Raw genomic sequence first — 22,559 nt, forward strand, 5'->3', positions numbered from 1 at the left:
CCGATGCTGGATGTTGTACTCCCCACTGCTCACACCTTTCTCCCCAATCTGCTGCTTGTACCTTGCACCTGACCAGCAGTACTTTAGACATAGCCTGGACAGCACGTCACCCATATCATCCTAATGCTATAGACCTGGGCTTTTGTGGCTTTCCCACAAATCTGGTACTGAAGATGGAGGCAGTAATATTTTCTTTACACACTAACAACAGTGAAAGGGGTATATAATAGTCCTAATTTATAGAAATACATTTCTGTTGCCCAGGTCTGGGCCCCTTTTCTTCAGCACATTTCAGAACTGCAACTAACCCTAATGCTCCTTACAAAACATGGAACACAGTGGGAGAAGGCCATTTATGAATATTAATAGTTGAATTTATCTCTATAATTTGATGTATTTCACCCTTTGTTCTGAAAAGCCACCCGATCCTGACCTGATTTGTCCTGTTGATTTGCCAGGGTGCCATGCTGACATACATGTCATTGATTGACTGTCTTAAAAATAGATTAGTTACCGGTAAGGAGGAAATGCCTGTGGCTGCTTCTGATTTTGCATATTTACAGACATAACCTACATGGGTAAATGATCAAGCTGCACTATGCCCACTGATTCAGGAAATGAGATGTATATATGCAGGATTTGGAGCGACCTCAAATGCCTGATTTCTTATTTTCTCAGCACAGCACAGTTTGTGCAGGTGTTCAAAGCAGGTCCTCTATCAATCACCAGCGTTAAATGAGTCTTGTTTTTTAGTGTGAGCAAAGCGAATGGCTTTATTTTGAAGTAGATGAGAAAGACAATCTCTTTTTCATGTAGATTCCAGTTCTGAATAAGAAGAATCAATTGCCTTTGTAGGTTTGGAGCTGGTAAATTTGAGAAGATTATTTTGTGGCATGAAAAGTGGCTCGCTAACAAAAAAAAGGGACTGATTTACAAATGATAGATAATTCATTCATTTCAGATTTAACAATTATGTTCCAGGGAAGGAAAAAATTATCTGAATTCTTAATCCCAATTTGCACTGGTTTGTTAGGGCTCAGGCCTGTGGCTACATTTGAACATCCCATAGAGAATAATTTAGGATTCCCCAGTAGTAAATAGAAGACGAACCAGACATCAGGGCTGCCATCAGGGGAGAAGAGAAGGGACAGTTGTCCTGAGCCCAGAGAAAGATTCCAGTGAAGAGGGGCCTGGCAGAGCTGCAAAAGTTGCACAATATATCAAGCAATGACATGGCAGAGCAGTCTGACGGCAGATAAGTCTAAACTTAGGGCAAACTCTGCTGACCCCCAATGAACTAATAAGGAAGCAAAATATGAATCATTGTTAATGGTTAATGTATAATTAGTTTGGCCACTAGGTGGCAGTGAGTCCTAAGTAAAACTGTGAAGAATAAAGTTAGGGTCAGTGAAAGGTAAATAAAGCAAAGAAGAACAGGGAATAAGGTGGTCATTTTGGACAGTGATAGAGCACGGGCCGCAGTCTATGTCAGGGAAAGGTGAGGAAACAGATTGTGCCACAACTGAGCTGTTAAAAGGGAAAATAAGTCACCCAATAAAATGGAACTGGTTATAAGAAAGTCTTCCATATCTTCTGCTTTAAGGTTTAATTTGGCGTAGTCGGCAGGATGGAAGACTCTGGAGCAGTGAATTCACTGGCATTGATGCTTTTCCTATTGGTGAGTGCAACATTGGCCAGTATACCTAAGTTTGATGGAAGGAATCAGACGGTTGTGGACTGGGCTGAGTGACTGCAAGGGGTGGTCCGCTTGTACAAGGTGCCCACTGAGCATGAGGCTGACTTGGCACTCTGCTTACTAGAGGATGATGCCAGAAAGGCAGTGCTTCTGCTACCAGTGGCAGAAAGAGATGAGATAGTGAAATATTTTTTCTATAGAAAGAAAAAGAAAAAGTACCTCGCAAAACACCGTTTATTTAATATCAGTCACTAATTAGTTACCTCACTACTAATCTGATACAGGTACTAATTTTTATGGTCAGTGATCAGTGATTGATGCAATACCACTGTGTTGATTGAACCAGCAATCATATACCTTATGTATACTTCTGATTGGCTGGTCTGTGAAACAACAAACATCCTTATTTATTAAATTAGGGAAATTGTTCATTCTAAATAAAATATCAATTATTGCTTCGTATACTCAATTGGAGAATTAATTAATTAATTTTAAAGTGAATAAATTATTTCATTTCCATCAATTGATTATGAATTCAATCAGCTAAAGTGCAGTGCAACCAATTATCGAGGAATCAATCCACAATTAATTTTAATAAATATGTAAAATAAATGAAATAGCTCTTAATATAAGCTTAGTTCACCACAATGAAATAGAAATAAATCAGTCTAAAGTGCAATGCAATAAATATAGCTACGATTCCAATCCCCAATTAAAAAGTAGGTAGGTAGAATGCAACCACTTCGCTCAAGGTCATAGGAAAATAGTAGGAAATGGAAGTGAAGGACGGTGAAGTTGTCCCAAAACTTACTACCTAATATTTTTCTATCCCTGTGACATCACAAAGTAAAGGCAGGCAATGTAACCGTGACTGTGGTCTTGTAAATTAGCTTGTACTATGCTTCAAAGAGGCTAGCTTGCCCTATAAAACCACAAATCATCTGCCTCTTGAGTATAAGGTAGTGAGAATTAAGAGTGTTATGAGCTGAGCTGTGAGTTGTAAAAAGCCAACCCTCTAGGACCAATTACGGACTGAGTTTAAAAGTATTCTGATTGCTCCGTAGCTAAATTAAAACCAAACTGGACAATAAGCGTAAAGATGGCTGATGCGCGTTTCGCAAATATGCTAAGAATATTTGCAAAATGTGCGTCTGTGTTTCTTTACTCTTATTGTCTGGCTTGGTTTTAATTTAGCTATATAGACTTTTCAGCAGTGGAATGACTGGTTATTGGGCCCCGAGACTTTGGGAACAGGACATTTTCCATGAACATATATCACAGCTACTTATCAGTCCCTCTATAGTTCCTGTCCCACAGCAGTTGCAGAGTCTGTACCCCTACCCCTTGCTTTGGGAATGAGTTGTTGGATTGGAAGGGTAATCTGAAGCACTTCTTGTCTAGAAACTGTCATAGGCAGTTTTCATCTTCAGTTACACAAAGAGATGGCTACTTTTTGGTAAATATTTGGGAATACAAGAGTAAATAATTAATACGCATTCAGATGTCATTTGCTTTTATGTACTGCATGAATCTGTTATGTGCAGGACAATTAGAAAGAGGATTTAGAGAGGATTACAGAGCGCATATCCTTGTTCCTTATTGGGTGGGTATCCTCTTTGATCGATGTCACGCCGTTTGTGTACACTCATTGTGCCTGCTAAAGACTTTTTTGCTATTCCAACAATGTGGTGTTCTATGAATAGCATGGTGCTTGGTGTAGTCCATTATTCAGTATAGCACACTTATATTTATTATACATTTATAATACACAAAAGCCATGAATATCCTGTAAATTATATCCTTATAAACGGTGAGTAGTGATGTCATCAGTTATAAACGGTGAGTAGTGATGTAATTTCTGTCACATGACTAACTAAAATTTGTGTATTATAATTAATAAAGTACCCCCAGTTGTAAAATATGAGGATATTATAAGTTACCTCGGAGTTCCATGACCTGTATAAAAACACTCGGCCTTCGGCCTCGTGTTTATATATGGTCATGAAACTCCTCGGTAACTTATAATATCCTTATATTTTACAAGAGGGGGTACTTTATTCACTATATATTCCTTCAACAAAACTTTTACTTTGGAATTATCTGCCTTCTGGTTTTGTTTTCCCTATCTGGTATTAAGGTGTTTTTGACTCAATTGTTGGGGGCTCTGTGGCCAGAGACTTCTTTACCACTTCTGGTAGTAAAATAATTGGGTTAGACCAACATGAGTGTAACCCTAGACTTCAAGAATTCCAAACCCACCCATTAGTGCAGGATCCCTAACCTTATTTATCAGTTAGCCACATTACAATGTTAAAAAAAAGTTGAAGAGCAATACAAGCATGAAAAAGTTCCTGGGAGTGCAAATTATGGGCTGTGATTCGCTATTGGTAGTCCCTATGTGGACTGGCAGCCTACATGGGGCTCTGTTTGGCAGTACACCTGGTTTTATACAACCAAAACTTGCCTCCAAGCCTGGAATTCAAAAATAAGCACCTGCTTTGAGGCCACTGGGAGCAACATTCAAGGGGTTGGGGAGCAACACATTGCTCACGAACCACTGGTTGGGGGATCACTGAAATCGTGGGTGTAATTTACATTTTAAGACAGAAGATATCTACACAAATGTGAAGGAATCCAATGGGTAAACGTCTTTATGATTGCATTGTATTATGCTGCAAAAATCTGAAGTCAGGAGCAAGAGTTGTACATGGGTCATCATGTGCCATCAAGGTAGAACATGTTCAGTAGACATAATAGATTTATGTACTTTAGATGCAATCCAGTGGGACTCATTTAACAACACTGGGCAAATTCGCACCTGAACAGCAACCTATAGTGACCAATCAGTGATTCGCTTTTTTTTCAGCTAGCTGCAGGAAGAACAGGAACAGACAAAATTTGATTGACAACCAACCAGGCTTAAAGGGGTGGTTAACCTTTAAGTTAACTTTTGCTATCTTATAGAATGGCCAATTCTGAGCAACTTTTCAATTGGTCTTCATTATTTATGTTGTATAGTTGTTTAATTATTTATAACCTTTTTCTGACTCATTCCAGCTTTCAAATGCGGACCCCATCTAAAAACAAATGCTTTGTAAGGCTACACATGTATAGTGACACAGTTTTAAATAAAATAAAAGGTCTAGTGTATAAATAATATATGACTAGGAGCTGTTCTGCATACATCACGCTCATTTCATTTAAAAAAAACACATTGTGACACAAGCTCTTTGATAAAATAAAAAGGTAAATTCCTGGAAACTTCAATGCAGAAATCTATTTATAAAATGTCCTTTCTCACTTTGTCATTGAAGGCTCCAGCATCTGCCAATTTGCAGCACTCCTGCTACCCAAGAAAGGGAAATGTTTTTATCATCACCATCAATAATACATAAAGTGCTGACAGCTAAATATACATTAGGGGAGGACATCTTCCCTGTGAGCTAAATGTCAGGCACTTGTGCCAAATGCCAATGAGGGTCAGCTCTGAAACAAGGGACGTTTATGGGAAACCTCATATCAATTTTGCAGGAGGAGAACAATATACTGTAGTGATGAATATGAACCAGGATAAAATGCACTTAAAGGGCTTGGTGTGAAGCTGTTTTCTTCATGGCCACATGCACCAATATTGTAGAAATGTAAATGTTGCCTTTTTTTAATTTAACTAATTTTCCTATTTCTAAAGGGAGTCCTTGGGGCCAAATGTCAATAGATACTTGTTCTGCAGTGCTATCATTATTAAAGGAACAGTAAAACCAAAACATTTAAGTGTTTGGAAGCAATTCAAACATAATATACTAATGTGCTGCACTGGTAAAACTGGTGTGTTTACTTAAGAAACTCTACAATAGTATATATAAACAAGCTGCTGTGTAGCCATATGGGCAGCCATTCAAGCACAGGATACACAGTAGATAAACAGATAAGTACTACTATAGTTTATATAAACAAGCTGCGGTGTAGCCATATGGGCAGCCATTCAAGCACAGGATACACAGTAAATAAACAGATAAGTACTACTATAGTTTATATAAACAAGCTGCTGTGTAGCAATGGAGGCAGCCATTCAAGAACAGGATACACAGTAGATAACAGATAAGTTCTACTATAGTTTATATAAACAATCTGCTGTGTAGCCATGGGGGCAGCCATTCAAAGCTGAAAAAAGAGAAAAGGCACAGGATACACAGCTGAAAACAGATAAGCTCTGTAGTATACAATGAAATTCTTAAGAATGTATCTGTTATCTACTAAGTATCCTGTGTTTGAATGGCTATAGTAGTGTTTCTGAAGCAAAATCACCAGTATTACCAGTGCAGGGCAACAGTACATTATATTTTCATTACTTACAAACATTTTCATTTTTTGATGTTACTGTTTCTTTAAACACTAGTGTTTTTCAGGAGGGGGTGCTGCCTGTTTTTTTACGGGAAAGGGTGCAACAGGGTGTGAGTAATTACAGAGAGGAAAGGGCTGAAAGGCTTAGTCTGTTTGCTTTCACTTTATGTATTAAATGAGTTGTACACTTTTGAGTTTAACTTTTAGTATGACATAGAGAATGATATTCTTTCACCCGTGTGTTCTCTCAGATTGGAATCCACAAAGTAACTTGTTAAAGGGGTAGTTCACCTTTAAATTAACTTTAAGTATGATGTAGAGAGTGATATTCTGAGACAATTTGCAATTGGTTTTCATTATTTATTATTTGTGTTTATTTTTGTTATTTAGCTTTTTATTCAGCATCTCTCCAGTTTGCAAATTTAGCAATCTGGTTGCTAGGGTCCAAACCCTAGCAACCATGCATTGATTTGAATAAGAGACTGGACTATGAATAGGAGAGGTTCTGAAAGATGAGTAATAAAAAGTAGCAATATTTGTTTTGAGCATTTGTTTTTAGATGGGGTCAGAGACCCCCTTTTGAAAGCCTGACAGAGTTTGAAGAAGAAGATAAATAAATTAAAAATGACAAAAAAAAAATCCAGGCTATAGTATTGCTAATTGCAATTAACCCATTTTCATTCTGTTTTAACCGCAAATGGATACTTCCTTCATTGTTCTTAATTTTCTGTAAATTTGGAATTGTAATAAAAATATTTAAAAAAAGAAAACAACAACAAAAAGAAATCCATACATTTTAGCAAATTCCAGAGGGGCTGCTGCTGCACGGTGCCATAGAACATGCCTTATATTGGGTTGCTGATTGGGCACTTGATATGCCAGGCCCTATTAGCAATCTTAAATCAGACATGAAGGTAAGATGTGCTGCTTGCAGTTTTTTTGCACAATCCATAGAGCCTTTGGTAATTCATCGGATGAAGAAGCCTGGAGTTTGGAATGGTTCTCTACATCTATGTGTCTATGTTAGCTACTATTTTCTATTTACTCAGCACTGGCATGTGGCAGAATGTTTACCAGTTTAATTTCATATGCCTGGAGCTCCCTGGTCAGCTTGCTGTCAGTCGGATTTATGGTGAAGCCTTTGCTAAGGGTTTCAGTTTGGATCCCACCGAAGCAGCCCTAATCATAATTCTGACACTAATCTGCTGCACTGCCAATAACCCTTTGTTTAAAGGACAAGGAAAGTCTAAAATAGAATAAGGCTAGAAATGCTGTATTTTGTATACTAAACATAAACATGAACTTACTGCACCACAAGCCTAATCAAACAAATGATTTATGCTTTCAAAGTTGGCCACCGGGGGCTGTCATCTTGTAACTTTGTTAAACATCTTGGCCTGACCCTGCACATGCTCAGTGTGGTCTGGGCTGCTTAGGGATCGTCATAAACAAAGCTGCTTGAGTTCTGCATGGCTGGTAAGTAAGCATACCTCCCAACTGTCCCTTTTTCGGAGGGACAGTCCCTCTTTTGACAGCTCAACCCGCAGTCCCTCATTTGTACTGGAAAGTCCCTCTTTTCTCTGCACTGAACAGCCAGAAAAAGAAACAAAGTTTCTCACTTAATTGGCTTTTAGCAGAGAGCCCAGAACAGCTAACAGGTGCAAATAAGATACTTTGTAACAATTTTGAGACACAAAAACACAGTTTAGATAAGGAGAAATATTTTCAAACTTTCATAACCTGCCAAATTTTGTAAAACAAACATGGTAATTAGGAGGTGTGGCCACAGAAAGGGGTGTGGTCAAAAAATTGCTGCGCTACGTGCGGAAAAAAAAATTGTTCCCTCTTTCTACTTCCAAAATGTTGGGAGGTATGAGTAAGGCGGGGGCTCCCCCTGCTGTTCATAAGTATGGTTGTTTCCCTGCTCAACAGTTAGGGACCATCTGACAATTCCTATCCACAGTAGCAAATGAAGGGAGAATTTCACTGCATACAGTCAGGTTTCTTATAAAAACTGTACACATTTTTTAATTAAAGTATATTGGAGAAAGGTTTATTTTTCATTAAAGAATGTAAAAATGGGATTTTACTGTTTTGCCTTTCCTTGTCCTTAAAGGGTAACACTAGGAGGGTTGTTTGCTAAAATCCAAATGTATCAAATTTTTTTATTAAAGGAAAACTAAACCCCCAGAACAATGTAGGTCTCTATATATAAAACAGCTAATGTGCAAAACCCTGCTTCATGTAAATAAACCATTTTCATAATAATATCATTTTTAGTAATATGTGCCATTGGGTAATCCTAAATAGAAAATTGCCATTTTAAAATATAAGGACAGCCCCCTGGGATCGTATGATTCACGGTGCACACAAAGATGCCAAACAAACCATACATCTTAGATCACATGAGCCAATTAACAGAGAGAGTTGTGTCTTTTTCTTCCCACACTTCCTGTTACAGTTAGAGCTGCAGTTTTTCTGGTCAGGTGATCTCTGAGGCAGCGCACAGACCATCACCAAATGGGGGTTCAATGTAAGAGATGTAAAAGAGCAATATTTACTTAAATATATATATACCAGTTTGGTAAGATTCTTTAATATGCCACTTAATGCGATATATATATATATATATATATATATATATATATATATATATATATATATATATATATATTGTGAATGAGAGTTTCTTCGACCTTTGTTTAAAGGAAAACTTTACCCCCAAAATGAATATTTAAGCAAACGATAGTTTTATTGCTTAAATATTCATTCAAGGGGATAAAGTTTTCCGTTAAACAAAGGTCGATGAAACTCCCATTCACGATTTTGCCTTATTTATCATTAAAATAAATCAGATCGGGAAATAAACTAGAGAAAATTAGTGAAAAAAACTGAATTGTATGTTTTTTGGACTTTTTTTCCAAATCGCTAGATTTTTTCGGGTAATTGCCCAAAAACACGAATTGTATTATTTTTTCTGACTTTTCTCCCGAATCGCTTGATTTTTTTATTTTTCAGATTGTCGGACTAAACCCAGCACAAACCACATCATCTTCAAATTGGGATAGGGACATCTGCCACTGACTTATACATGACCTTGACATGTTTGAGATGGTGGATTTTCAGATTCGGGCGAGTTTTTTTTTTCCATTTTTGCCCCAAAAAGCCCGACCAGAAAAGTTTTAGTAAATAGACCCCCTAGGTCTGTAGTTCAATATTCTCTTTTGCTCCTGTAGTTCTTCATCTGCGGATTTACTTGCCTGGATCCCATTAATTCCTTTAGCTTGAGCCAAACCACTGCTCAGCCCATTGTTCAAGAGCATCTGCAATCAGCTCTAGAGCAACAACCCCTTGGACCCTAACCACAGCTACAACATATATTCTATTTCCAAAGGCAAAGAATGCAGAAAGTTCTGTTGTGTGCATTTTTTAAAAAAAACTATAACCCATAACATTAGCACATTGAGTGGGGCAGAGCAAGAACTTATTTGTGTATGATGATTTTTAGTTGGGGTATGGAGCACCGTGGAACAGAGGGGATTCAAAAGAGGCTGCCATGCCACCTTGCTATGCCCCTGAATTACTCGTTTGGACATTAGATTTTCCAGTGTATGACTAAAAGCTGATCACAAGAGACTATATTTAATAACATTTAGTTGCTTGTGTCCTTACATTGTCAAATTGTCAATTTCTCCAACCCAGTATCTAGGGCAGATCTTTTGTGATGACAGGTTTGTGGAACATCATATTATTATTTTTTTCTTTTCAACTTCTGAATGACATAATACATTGCAGGCAGACAATTTAGATCAGGGTCGAACAACCCTCTGCTCAGATTAAGATGATATGCAGCCTAGCAATGTGGGAAGTCAATTTAAAAAAGAAGATAAGCTCATGTTGTATAACCTATACAGCATAGGCTTATCTTCGTAATTACGTCAGGTACTGTTCATTTCAGCATATATATATACCTGTTGTCCTAAAGCCACAGTCTCTTCCAAGAAAAGCTATAACCCCCACTGCTACTATAGGCACCATCTCTCCCTACTATACCTGCTATCCTACAGCCACACTCCCTTCCCAGAGACTATTATCCCACTGTTACTATAGGCACCATCTCTCCCTACTATACCTGCTATCCCACAGTCACACTCCCTTCCCAGAGACTATTATCCACTGTTACTATAGGCACCATCTCTCCCTACTATACCTGCTATCCCACAGTCACACTCCCTTCCCAGAGACTATTATCCGACTGTTACTATAGATACCATCTCTCCCTACTATACCTGCTATCCCACAGTCACACTCCCTTCCCAGAGACTATTATCCACTGTTACTATAGACACCATCTCTCCCTACTATTCCTGCTATCCTACAGCCACACTCCCTTCCCAGAGACTATTATCCACTGTTACTATAGGCACCATCTCTCCCTACTATTCCTGCTATCCTACAGCCACACTCCCTTCCCAGAGACTATTATCCCACTGTTACTATAGGCACCATCTCTCCCTACTATTCCTGCTATCCTACAGCCACACTCCCTTCCCAGAGACTATTATCCCACTGTTACTATAGACACCATCTCTCCCTACTATACCTGCTATCCCACAGTCACACTCCCTTCCCAGAGACTATTATCCCACTGTTACTATAGACACCATCTCTCCCTACTATACCTGCTATCCCACAGCCACACTCCCTTCCCAGAGACTATTATCCCACTGTTACTATAGGCACCATCTCTCCCGACTATACCTGCTATCCCACAGCCACAGTCCCTTCCCAGGGGAAACTATAACCCTGTGCTGGTGTTTGCACAAACAAGAGGCTACTATTCCCATGACTGCTGGGGAAACAAATATAAGTGGGCGATGCATGGTGCTATACTGGCTTCTCTGCTATTTCCCAACCAGTAACTAATGTCCAAGGCAGAGGCACCTGCTGTGGACAGTCGTTCAAAGACCCCCAAAAGACAATTCTGCAATCTGTGAGTTCAACAGAAGCCACAGGGACAACACTGCAATGATCCTTTTATCTCTGTTACGAGTGATCTCCAGAACTGTGCCAGGGAAAGGTTACTGGTGTGTACAGCTGCTGGTAGAAATGTGCTGGAAATACAACAATAAAAGGCATATTGTTATTTGTCAACCTTTTTCACCAAGATAAAAATAGGAATACAAATATGCTATTCTAACATACTGACGTTGGTAGAAATTCATTTAAAGCCTCTCAACTGAGCATCATCAGGGAAAACATGAATTAAATTGGATTATTGAATAATAAACGCTGGCCCTATGGATTTCCATAGCAACAGTGATTGTCTGAAAAGCTACCTGGGGGGGGGGGTGAGTCAGTGCATCATGAGAGCGAGGGAGAGGGCCCCATTTATACACTAAAAGATGTGACCTTTTTCATACAATGAACATTTCGTTCTGTTGGTGAGCTGCTTTTACTTCTGAAGCTCAATACACTGGGGATGCATATTATTGAAAGGATTTTCAATCCTTTGAAGGTTGAAATATGTCTAGATTTTTTAACTAACACATTTTTTAATTGTTAATGAACACCACTAGAATATATTCTTGTATTGCCCAATCTAGTTCCTGGAGCGGATTATAACACAATAGTAGGGTTATGGAAGGTAATAAGGAAAATTGCTACCATCCCGAGACCATGCAGCTTGTACAAAACTTAAATTGCAAGGTTGGCTGGTATCACCTTCACAGATGCCAGGGGGACCTCTTTATAGTTCCAACAGATGTCCAAGGCTTAGATAAGAGTCATTGGAAGGAATGATATGCCTCAGTCAGTTCAGTTCTAAAGCAGGGATCCCCAGCCAATGACTCATGAGCAACATGTTGCTCACCAACCCCTTGGATGTTGCTCCAAGTTGCCTCAAAGCAGGTGCTTATTTTTAAATTAATGGATTGGAGACAAGTTTTGGTTACATAAAAACCAGGTGTACTGCCAAACAGAGTCTCCTGTAGGCTGTCATGCTTGCGTTGCTCTCCAAATCTTTTTACATCTGAATGATGCTCATGGGTAAAAACGGTTGGGGGCCCCCGGTCTAGAGCCTAGAGTTTCCAAGACAACCTTGACACAGGGATATTTATCTTCTTCCAGAAGACCAACAACTATTAAACACTGAGCAAATCTCTGCATTAAGATCTTTCCCTTTCCCAAGGCATTATAAACTGTTATTTTATCCATTATCTTGGGACATTGTGGGTACCCCTCCACAGTCCTAAAACCAGGCCCGGATTTAGGGAAAGGCCCCCTAGGCCCGGGCCTAGGGCGGCAAGATGTTAGGGGCGGCAAGAAGGCGCTCCCTAACATCTTGTGTAAGTCGGCTGCTCCTGATAGATCTGGCTGGCTTTAGGACCGCTCTTCCAGCCTACCTCCCGCTGTGGCTCCGCCCACTCCTCTCTGTGCTCGTGATGCTGCTGCCTCTGCTGCGTGTCCCAGCAAGGTGATATGTTCCTGGTATGTACATTTAATATTCCCCCTGCAGATCTGCTGTATATCGGCCAGATTTGCTGGAGGTGCAGAATCACAAGTGTTCTAACTTCTAAACCTGTTACAGATTTTTTTATGTCCCTTTCCTGCTTCCTACAAAATGAAAACCATTTCAGTTCTTGTATTATAAGGGATAATGTACCCCCTACTGTAAATGATAAGGATATTAGAAGTCACTGAGGGGGTTCTATGGCCATATAAAGGCACAAGGCTGCAGGCTGAGTTATACAGGGAACTCTGAGTATCACTTATGTATTATAATGGATAATGTACCCCCTACTGTAAATGATAAGGATATTAGAAGTCACTGAGGGGTTCTGTGACCATATAAAGGCACAAGGCTGCAGGCTGAGTTATACAGGGAACTCTGAGTATCACTTATGTATTATAATGGATAATGTACCCCCTACTGTAAATGATAAGGATATTAGATGTCACTGAGGGGTTGTTCTGTGACCATATAAAGGCACAAGGCTGCAGGCTGAGTTATACAGGGAACTCGGAGTATCATCATGTATTATAAGGGATAATGTACCCCCTACTGTAAATGATAAGGATATTAGAAGTCACTGAGGGGTCCAGTAACCATATAAAGGCACAAGGCTGCAGGCTGAGTTATACAGGGAACTCTGAGTATCACTCATGTATTATAAGGGATAATGTACCCCCTACTGTAAATGATAAGGATATTAGGAGTCACTGAGGGGTTGTTCTGTGACCATATAAAGGCACAAGGCTGCAGGCTGAGTTATACAGGGAACTCGGAGTATCACTCATGTATTATAAGGGATAATGTACCCCTACTGTAAATGATAAGGATATTAGGAGTCACTGAGGGGTTGTTCTGTGACCATATAAAGGCACAAGGCTGCAGGCTGAGTTATACAGGGAACTCGGAGTATCACTCATGTATTATAAGGGATAATGTACCCCCTACTGTAAATGATAAGGATATTAGGAATCACTGAGGGGTTGTTCTGTGACCATATAAAGGCACAAGGCTGCAGGCTGAGTTATACAGGGAACTCGGAGTATCACTCATGTATTATAAGGGATAATGTCTGCTGAGAAATAGGAACTACAAAGATTATGATGCTGCCAAGATTTGACTTTTTTATTTTATAATAAATATTTAACTGATGCTGCGGCTTTCACTGTAGCACAATTGACAAACTTATCAAAACAAGGGACACATCTCTCTCTGCATCTATGTATAAAAAGGTGTCTATATATAGAGAATATATATAGATATATCTCAAACAAGCCTAACTGCTAGTTGATCCATCTGATCCACTTTTGCATAAATATCCTGATTGGAAAAAGATTCACATCCAGAAAATGCGAATGCGTGCGGGGGGGGGGGCGGCACAGTAGCTGGGCCTAGGGGGGCAAGGAGGGTAAATCCGGCCCTGCCTAAAACATGAACCCATTATCTGCACTGCTTCTTTTGAGGCACACCAGAAAGAAATAGAAAGGCCATTCTAAATGGTCATCTGATGTTTTAAGGTCAGAACTCTTACCTCAATGAAGCAGCTCAAAGCAACCAATCAAGTATTTCTTTCATAATAGTAAGAGGGTTAGTTACTAAAATCCAAATTGTTCAGATTCTTTAAAGAAAAAAAGTTAGACCAAACTAGAATCCATGATTTGACCTTATTTATTATTAAAAAAGCTGCTTGATTTAATCAGTTCGGGTAAAAACGCGATTAAACCAATTGAAACCCCGAATATTACAATTTTTCTGAGGTTTTTCCCCCGAATGGCTCGATTTTTTTTTTTTTTGGGAAAAAGCCCTAATTTTTCAGATTTTTGCCCTAAACCCCTGAAAATCCGGGCTAATTCCAGCACAGACCACAGAAACTTCAAAATAGGATAGGGACCTCTGCCACTGACTTATACATAACCTTGGCAGGTCTGAGATGGCAGATTTTTGGATTCTGTTTTTTTGCTGCTTTGGGCTTTAATAAATCTCAAAAAAAAAAGTTAAAAAAAAATCTTTTTTGCCCCCTAAATGACCTACACAAATCAAATATGTGTTATTTGGATGCTATGGCTTATGGTGCACTTGCAAAGTTGCAGCTAACTAAATTAGTCTGATGTATCATATTTTGTTTTACTTTTTTCAGGAAACCAGCCATCTCCTTTGAGCTCAGTTGAAGGTTACAACCCAGAGAAGAAAAGATGGGAGACTTTGCCATCCATGCCAACAGGCCGCTGTTCATGTTCAAGTCTTCAGTCGAACAATATGCTTTTTGTGATTGGAGGTGTAGCACAGGGACCCAGCAGTGCAGTGGAAGCTCTGTGTGTTTTAGAAGATGTCTGAGGGACTTATCTCCTAATATGAAGTGACAAAAATGTGGCCCTGGCTATAAGATAAGTGCCTGAGCATCTCTTGTTAAGCAGACGGCCGGCCGAGATGCTGGAGAACGTCAAGACCTACAATAGATCGCTGGGCGCATCGTGATAGCATTTCAGAATTTAGTTCCATTGTTCTACAATGGTACTTGTAAGGAAGCTCAATGCGAAATATGAGGTTTCTTACTAGGTAGTCAATTGGTCAAAAACGATATTATGTCTGTATAATATACTTGACTTCATATATAATTTAACCAACAATGGTTAAATCTTATGGTTTCATGTGCAGAAAGTGCACTTGGCAATGGTGGTGTAGTATTTATTCACCACAAAATGTTTCCGCCATGATTTTTATGCTGTTCAAACAGGCAAATCTCTCAAGGGAACAGTTTTTTCTAAATGTACCTCGTGCTGTATGGTACAGTGTACCCTCCAGGTCCAGATCAGAATTCCTAAGAGCAGTAAATGGAAATTACTACTTAGAGCTCTATCACATGCCAAGAAAATGGCCTTGGGTGAACTATAAAGGACAACTTATTACATTGTGTATTAGCTGTTAGATAATTCTGTGCTCATGTCCAAATGCGGGCCCCCAACTGTTGTCAAAATACATCTCCCATCATCCAACCTAGAGTTGGTTAAACTGCAACTTCCAGACCGAATCCCCTAGTGCATGGAGTTCATCAGCAACCAGAAGGCCACGATATGACTATCCCTTAAACTAAATGGGAAAGGTGGAAATAGTTTAGCTCTCAGTAGTTGTTAATTAAAAACTATTTATTCATAGAGGCTGCCAGAGTTTTGAACATTTTGAGTCCCTCTCTTCCCTGTCTTTAGATAAATCTGCCTGAGCATGATGTATATGGCAGTATCGTACAGGTATATGATCCGTTAGCCGGAGACCCATTATCCAGAAAGCTCCGAATTAAGGAAAGGCCGTCTCCCATAGACTCCATTTTATCCAAATAATCCAAACTTTTAAAAATTATTTCCTTTTTCTCCACAATAATAAAACAGTAGCTTGTACTTGATCCCAACTAAGATATAATTAACCCTTATTGGAAGCAATAATAATTTATTCATAGAGGCTGCCAGAGTTTTGAACATTTTGAGTCCCTCTCTTCCCTGTCTTTAGATAAATCTGCCTGAGCATGATGTATATGGCAGTATCGTACAGATATATGATCCGTTAGCCGGAGACCCATTATCCAGAAAGCTCCGAATTAAGGAAAGGCCGTCTCCCATAGACTCCATTTTATCCAAATAATCCAAACTTTTAAAAATTATTTCCTTTTTCTCCACAATAATAAAACAGTAGCTTGTACTTGATCCCAACTAAGATATAATTAACCCTTATTGGAAGCAAAACCAGCCTATTGGGTTTATTTAATGTTTATATGATTTTCTAGTAGAGTTAAGGTATGAAAATCCTCAGTATCATCAGTTAATGGTAATGTATAGAATATACACTGTCCCTCTGCTCCCAGGCAGTGAATAAGTAAAGTACACTTTCTAGCAGCAGGAATCTCCCCTTGGTCAGCAGCAATAATGTAATTTTCAAACATACGGATCCAAGCAGTAAAATGTATGGTAGGCTCACCAGGGTTTGGAAGAAAAGGTGCAGGCTGATGCAGAGGTAGAAGATCCATCTCGTTGTCATTTTGTTATGTTTTGGGTTGCCAAGGATGAGTAGAGTATACCAGTGATTTATTAGCAGAGTCATGCAGCCATTACACAACAGTAACTTTCACTTTTAAGCTGCCCAGGAAGTATGCACATTATGTCTGAGCACAGTGACATCTACAGGCCATTTTTATAAACACCACACCAGGCATTCTGGATAACAGATCCCATACCTGTACTGTGCCATTTCTATGTTGCATAGAATTAGGATTAGACTATCTGCATCTAAAATGTTGCAACTGTCATTTTAACACTACCCCCCCCTCCCCATATATCATAAAATGCACTGCTTTTTGCCCAGGAGCAGAAACCAATAGCAACCAATTAGATGCAGGTGATCAGTAAATGCCAGCTGCTGGTTGGTTGCTATGGGTTTTTGCCCCTGGGCAAACTTAATGTATTTTATTACATTACCCCCAATTATGTTCAGAAGTCTGCAAGGTCCCTCTCAAAGCCTGCATATATTCAAATGTGCCCCCCCATTCTGCAAATCCATGACATTACATGAGCATGGTCATATTGTTCTCTATGTAAATAGACAATATAATGTAATGTTCACTAGGAGCCATATAAATAGAATGCCTGTTTATGCTGTTAATTATCAGTAGTTAAACTATCCATGAAGGGCAAGTAAACCCTCAAAACAACTTAATCAGGAGCAAAGATTGGTTTCAATTTATAAGCAAAACAACAGTAGTGCATTTATTACAATTCTTTTGAATATTTTTACATGGTGAGATTTTTTCCTCCTATGGCATTTAATGGCGCTTTGCTTCAAGTATAAGCTATGTTGAAGCCCTTGGGTATAGCCTCATATATTGAGAGACTACAATAGCATTTAAAAATAAGTAATGAATAATACATCAGAAAGCAAAAAAATCATGTTGTTGCTCATCAATCTGTCTCTCAGCTGATCTGTGTTGACATGATAGCTCTGTCTTTCTAAGTGACGGGTTACTTCTTAACAAGGATAATGGATTGAAGGAGTTAGTAGTGCCTTCAGAAAGATATTACTGTATTAGAAAAATCTCTTCTAAAAAAAACCCTGACATTCTGAAAAGCAGACTAACTGCCAACTGCGACGCAACCTTGCCTCTAGGAAAGAAAACAAACTTTTAAACAGCCCTTGGGGAATTCATTCTGGCTGAGGTTTCTTAATGCAGAAGGTTTGAGAAGTCACGTTATAGAGTGTTTTCAGATGTGAACAAGGTTTGTTAATGCTGGCGGTTTCAGAAGTCATGTTGAAATGTTTTCAACTGTCACTAATGCTCAAGGCCAAATTGAGTTCTACAGCAGAATGGCACGATGGACCTCTAATATAGTGCCAAAAATAAACCGTTCTGCTCAGATCAGCTGGTTCCACGCAGGCAATTACATCGGTAAAGCAAAATGGACTGGTAGGTCAGAAGCTATTGTGTCTTACTGTAGCTAAAGGGATAATATAACTGATGTATCACATATATTTATAGACGCTGCAGAAAAGAGCTCCCCTGAAGCCTTACAGACTTTTTGGCACTGTGCTAAGATGGATTATTCTGCCAAAAAAAGCCACAAGACCTTCTAACACGTACAGTACCACTGTTGACATCAAACCAGAAATGAGCAACAACTTCAGATTTGCACCTTAATTGCTAATTAGGCAGCGCCATTCGCCATCTCTACGGTTCTGCATTATTTGTTAGGGTGGGGAAGATCTGTCAAGCAAATGTTTTTGAAACACAACCACCCACCTGATTTTGTACAAGGGGCATCAAATACGCACACACACACATATATATAAATATATATATATATATATACTGTATAGTATATTGCCCCAATGGTTAAAGAGTTTCCAAGCAATGATGCAGGTGATTCTGTAGGAGTAACTGAGTTGTTTAGTTCCAGTCTGTCTGTGCTCACTTGTGGCTGTGTTCTACGATTCAACGAGCAGTAGCTGTGAAACCAAGTGCTAGTTTATTTCAGTGGGTGCCCTGTGCTTGAGTGCCTATGAGGTTAACAAAAGACCTCATTCAATAATTAAAGTGTTTTATTCTCTTGCCTTTGTCTGCTTGCCTTATTTACAGTTCTGTAGAGCTCAGAGAGCTCAAACAATAGCAATTTTGCATACACACCATATTCAAAGTGTTTCAAACGACCAAACAGGTAATTTGCCCCATGTTCCACCGTACACCGAAATGGAGCAACTGTTCTGGCCCTTCTCGATCCAAATGGTTTTTAAAGGAAGAAGTGTGTCTGAAATGGACAGTTGTCAGGATTTGATGGTGAAGAGAAAACTGATTGCCTCCAATTTTCTGTATGCTGGGAATGAAGTGGAAATGAGAAATCAACAACAGAGGGTTTCTAAAAATAGACAACATGATGGGCAAACATGAAGAACTGTGGTCAATAATGGTACCCAGGTGGTGGACCAAACTAGCCAGTAAAGGTTTGTGGATGTTTCTCCGTGAGGCAACTTTGTGTTTGGGTTGCCATTCCGTTATTTACATTCTAGGCATTTAGGGGAGATAAGTCGCCCTGAAGAAGAGGCGATTTGTCACTGGGTGACTATTCTCCCCCAGTAGCAACATGTGCCACTGCCCTTTAAGAACTATAGCTTTAAAACCTATAGCTATATCTACTGTAAAGAGGAATGAGAATAATCCAGAATTAATAGGAGCCTAGGGTTTTCCACATAAGGGATCTCTCCATAATTTAAAGGGATACTGTCATGGGAAAAAACATTTTTCAAAATGAATCAGTTAATAGTGCTGCTCCACCAGAATTCTGCACTGAAATCCAAACATATTTTTTTATATTCAATTTTGAAATCTGACATGGGGCTAGATATATTGTCAATTTCCCAGCTGTCATGTGACTTGTGCTCTGATATCAATCACTCTTTACTGCTGTACTGCAAGTTGGAGTGATATCACTCCCCTCCCTTCCCCCCCCAGCAGCCACACAAAAGAACAATGGGAAGGTAATGAGATAGCAGCTCCCTAACACAAAATAACAGCTGCCTGGTAGATCAATAGTAAAAACCCATGTCCCACTGAGACACATTCAGTTACATTGAGAAGTAAAAAACAGCAGCCTGCCAGAAAGCATTTCTCTCCTAAAGTGCAGGCACAAGTCACATGACCTGGGGCAGCTGGGAAATTGACAAAATGTCTAGCCCCATTTCAGATTTTAAAATTGAATATAAAAAAATCTGTTTGCTCTTTTGAGAAATGGATTTCAGTGCAGAATTCTGCTGGAGTAGTACTATTAACTGATGCGTTTTTAAAAAAACATGTTTTCCGATGACAGGATCCTTTTAAGTCTCTTTAAAATCATATAAACATTAAATAAACACAATATGATTGTTTTACCTCCATTAAAGGGGACACTTCACCTTAAGAAATAGTTCCAAATCATTTTCTAATGTGTAAGTTGAGCAAAGTAAACTTTATTTACTCTATATAAAATGTTTTCCTTTTTTCAGTCTTGGAACACAGCAAGTAGGTGCTATTTTTTGGAGACTATTATTTTGTATCATCCAAAAATGGGGTCCTAATAGCTATGTCCATGCACAGGCTACAAAATTATAGATGGCAAGCAGTATGGGAGAATGTCAGGAGTGCAGCGACATCTAGAAAGTGCTAAATGGAAAGTATGCCTCAGGCATAGAGGAGGGGCAGGCAATATATGATTGACAGCTAGGGTTTCCACCTTCTGTGCCATGAAACTCTGGACAGGGGGTGGAGCTATGACCTAATGGGGGCAGGCTTGTGACATGGTGGGGGCGGGTCATGACATCAGGGGCAGATCGATTGGCTGATCGCCATGTCAATTTGGTTTTCCTAATTTGGAGAACCTGGCAGGCAGTTTTGACCCAGACAGCCCTTCAAAAAAAAACAGGCTGTTTGGGTCAAAACCAAAGAGGTGGGAACCCTATTGACAGCTTCGATTTGTAAATACATTTATAACAGGTATGGTTTTTTTAATGAAAAAAAGGGGTTTCATGTTTAACTTACAAAGGACTTTTATTATACAGCTTTTTATGAATGGGTGACAGTTCCCCTTTAAGGATTCACTATATCTTAGTTAGGATCTAGGACGAGCAACTGTTTTATTATTAAAAAGAAAAATATATCATTTTAAAAAAATTTAAATTATTTAATTAAAATTGAGCCTATGGGAGATTCTTCCCATAATTCTGAGCTTTTTTGATACAGAAGTTCCAGACTACAGATCCCTTACCTGTATATATAACTTCTTGAAAGATTGTCTGATAGCTTTCAGACAATCTAAGTTGAAGACATCAGTACATAGATATATAGACCCATGCACAGTACATAAACATCTGAATGGTTCACCATCTTGACTCCTACTGTGCGATCAGCACACCAGTAATTTCAGCAGAAAAAAAAAGGGTTTTGTCAAAGGTCAAACTAAAGTGTTCTGTATCCATTCCTTAACATCAAAACAATGTTTTCTATTGGTGCTTTTAGAATAATTGTAAATGTAAAATTATATTTCTAACAAGAGAGAAAATCAACGATAGGTGCAGAGTACTTTTATTGTAGATTCTGAAAAATAATTAGAGGTATTTTTTATGAAATTTTGCTTTCATGTCACAAAGAACACTGTCAAGCCAGCACTTAGATAATTGTATACCGCAGCAGCACAATTACTTGCCTTGGTGCATCTACAAGTGTGAAAATCCAGCAGTCATTTCAAAATCATAATGAGCAGTGTTTGGTCAGGCATAAACCATATGTTCCTTCTCTTCAGTTTCTACTTTCTCCTTTATAAGACAAGCTTAAAAAAAAGTCTAACACAGGTAAATGTGGTCATAACAAAACGTTAAATGGAAATATGCTATACTGAAGCGATACCAGTTTATCAGAGAGAATGCTTTAAACTTTAAGAATAAAGGAACAACATCTAACCTATACACTAATTATGTCTATACAAAAATGTCACTAATTATAACATACAAAAATAGGTGTAAAGATTTCAGAAAGGTTGCCAGAAGCAGTTAAAAGTTTTGCCTTTAAAAATGTAGACTGTATTCAGTTTCTACAAACTAGACACTGTTTTGGACTGCAAACATATACAGGTATAGGACTGTTAGAATGCTAGGAACTGGGGTTTTCCTGCTAACGGATCTTTCTGTAATTTGGATCTACATACCTTAAAGGAGAAGGAAAGTCCTGTTATACTAAGGGGGTGACCAAAGTTAGGCACCCCCAAGTAATTGCATTTACTTACCTGATACCCTGGGTCGGTGCTCCTATCTGGAGAAACCTGCACCGGCCCAGGGATCTTCCAATGAGCACCACAGAGCGACAGGTTTCCGGCTTCTTCTTCTTCGAACTTTAATTAAAAAGTTGGCTATTTCGTTCTACTGCGCTTTTGTCTGCCCTGGTAAATTTGAAGAACAAAGAAGCAGGAAAATAATCGATCTGTGGTGCTTGCCGGAAGAATACCGGGCTGGTGCAGTTTTCTCCTACTAGGTGCTCCGGCTTGGGGTGTCAGGTAAGTAAATGTGATCACTTGGGGGTGCGTAACTTTTGGCACCCCCAATTAAAAAGACATTTCCTTCTCCTATAAGTCTACTAGAAAATCCATGTAAACATTAAAGTAGAAGCTACTGTTTCAATATTATTACAGAGAAAAAGGAAATAATTAAAAAAAAATCTGTTTAAAATTGGTTTAAATGGAGTCTGTAATTTGGCACTTTCTAAATAATTGGTTTCCGGATAACAGATCCCATACCTGTATACCTGCATACCTGGCTCTGGTAAGTTTCCACCAAAAAATGTGTATGATAACAGCCGCATGTGTCATCAGCATTAATATCATTCATAAAACCAGAAAACACATTCAGCAGAAAAATATATGTTTTCCAATGGATAATACATGAAATCTGTATATACAGTAAAAACCTATAAAAATAATTTCAGCAGATATATTATGAGATTGAACATATTTC

At 38.8% G+C, this 22,559-nt stretch overlaps 1 protein-coding gene across 2 annotated transcripts in view; it reads left to right on the forward strand.

Annotated features, from left to right (window-relative positions):
- The window catches only part of LOC108714687 (kelch domain-containing protein 8B), a 122,332-nt gene extending 106,470 nt beyond the window's left edge, over positions 1-15,862 (forward strand). The window contains exons 6-7 of one of the 2 annotated variants that reach the window (XM_041590864.1): positions 1,604-1,678; positions 14,686-15,862. In XM_041590864.1, coding sequence (XP_041446798.1) covers positions 1,604-1,678; positions 14,686-14,882 — 272 coding nt within the window. In that variant the 3' untranslated portion in view covers positions 14,883-15,862. The remainder of the gene's footprint in view (positions 1-1,603; positions 1,679-14,685) is intronic. The other variant, XM_041590865.1, reaches the window with a different exon arrangement.
- Positions 15,863-22,559: the final 6,697 nt, after the last annotated feature.

Source organism: Xenopus laevis, chromosome 4L, assembly GCF_017654675.1.
Source record: "Xenopus laevis strain J_2021 chromosome 4L, Xenopus_laevis_v10.1, whole genome shotgun sequence".
NCBI classification, from domain to species: Eukaryota; Metazoa; Chordata; class Amphibia; order Anura; family Pipidae; genus Xenopus; species Xenopus laevis.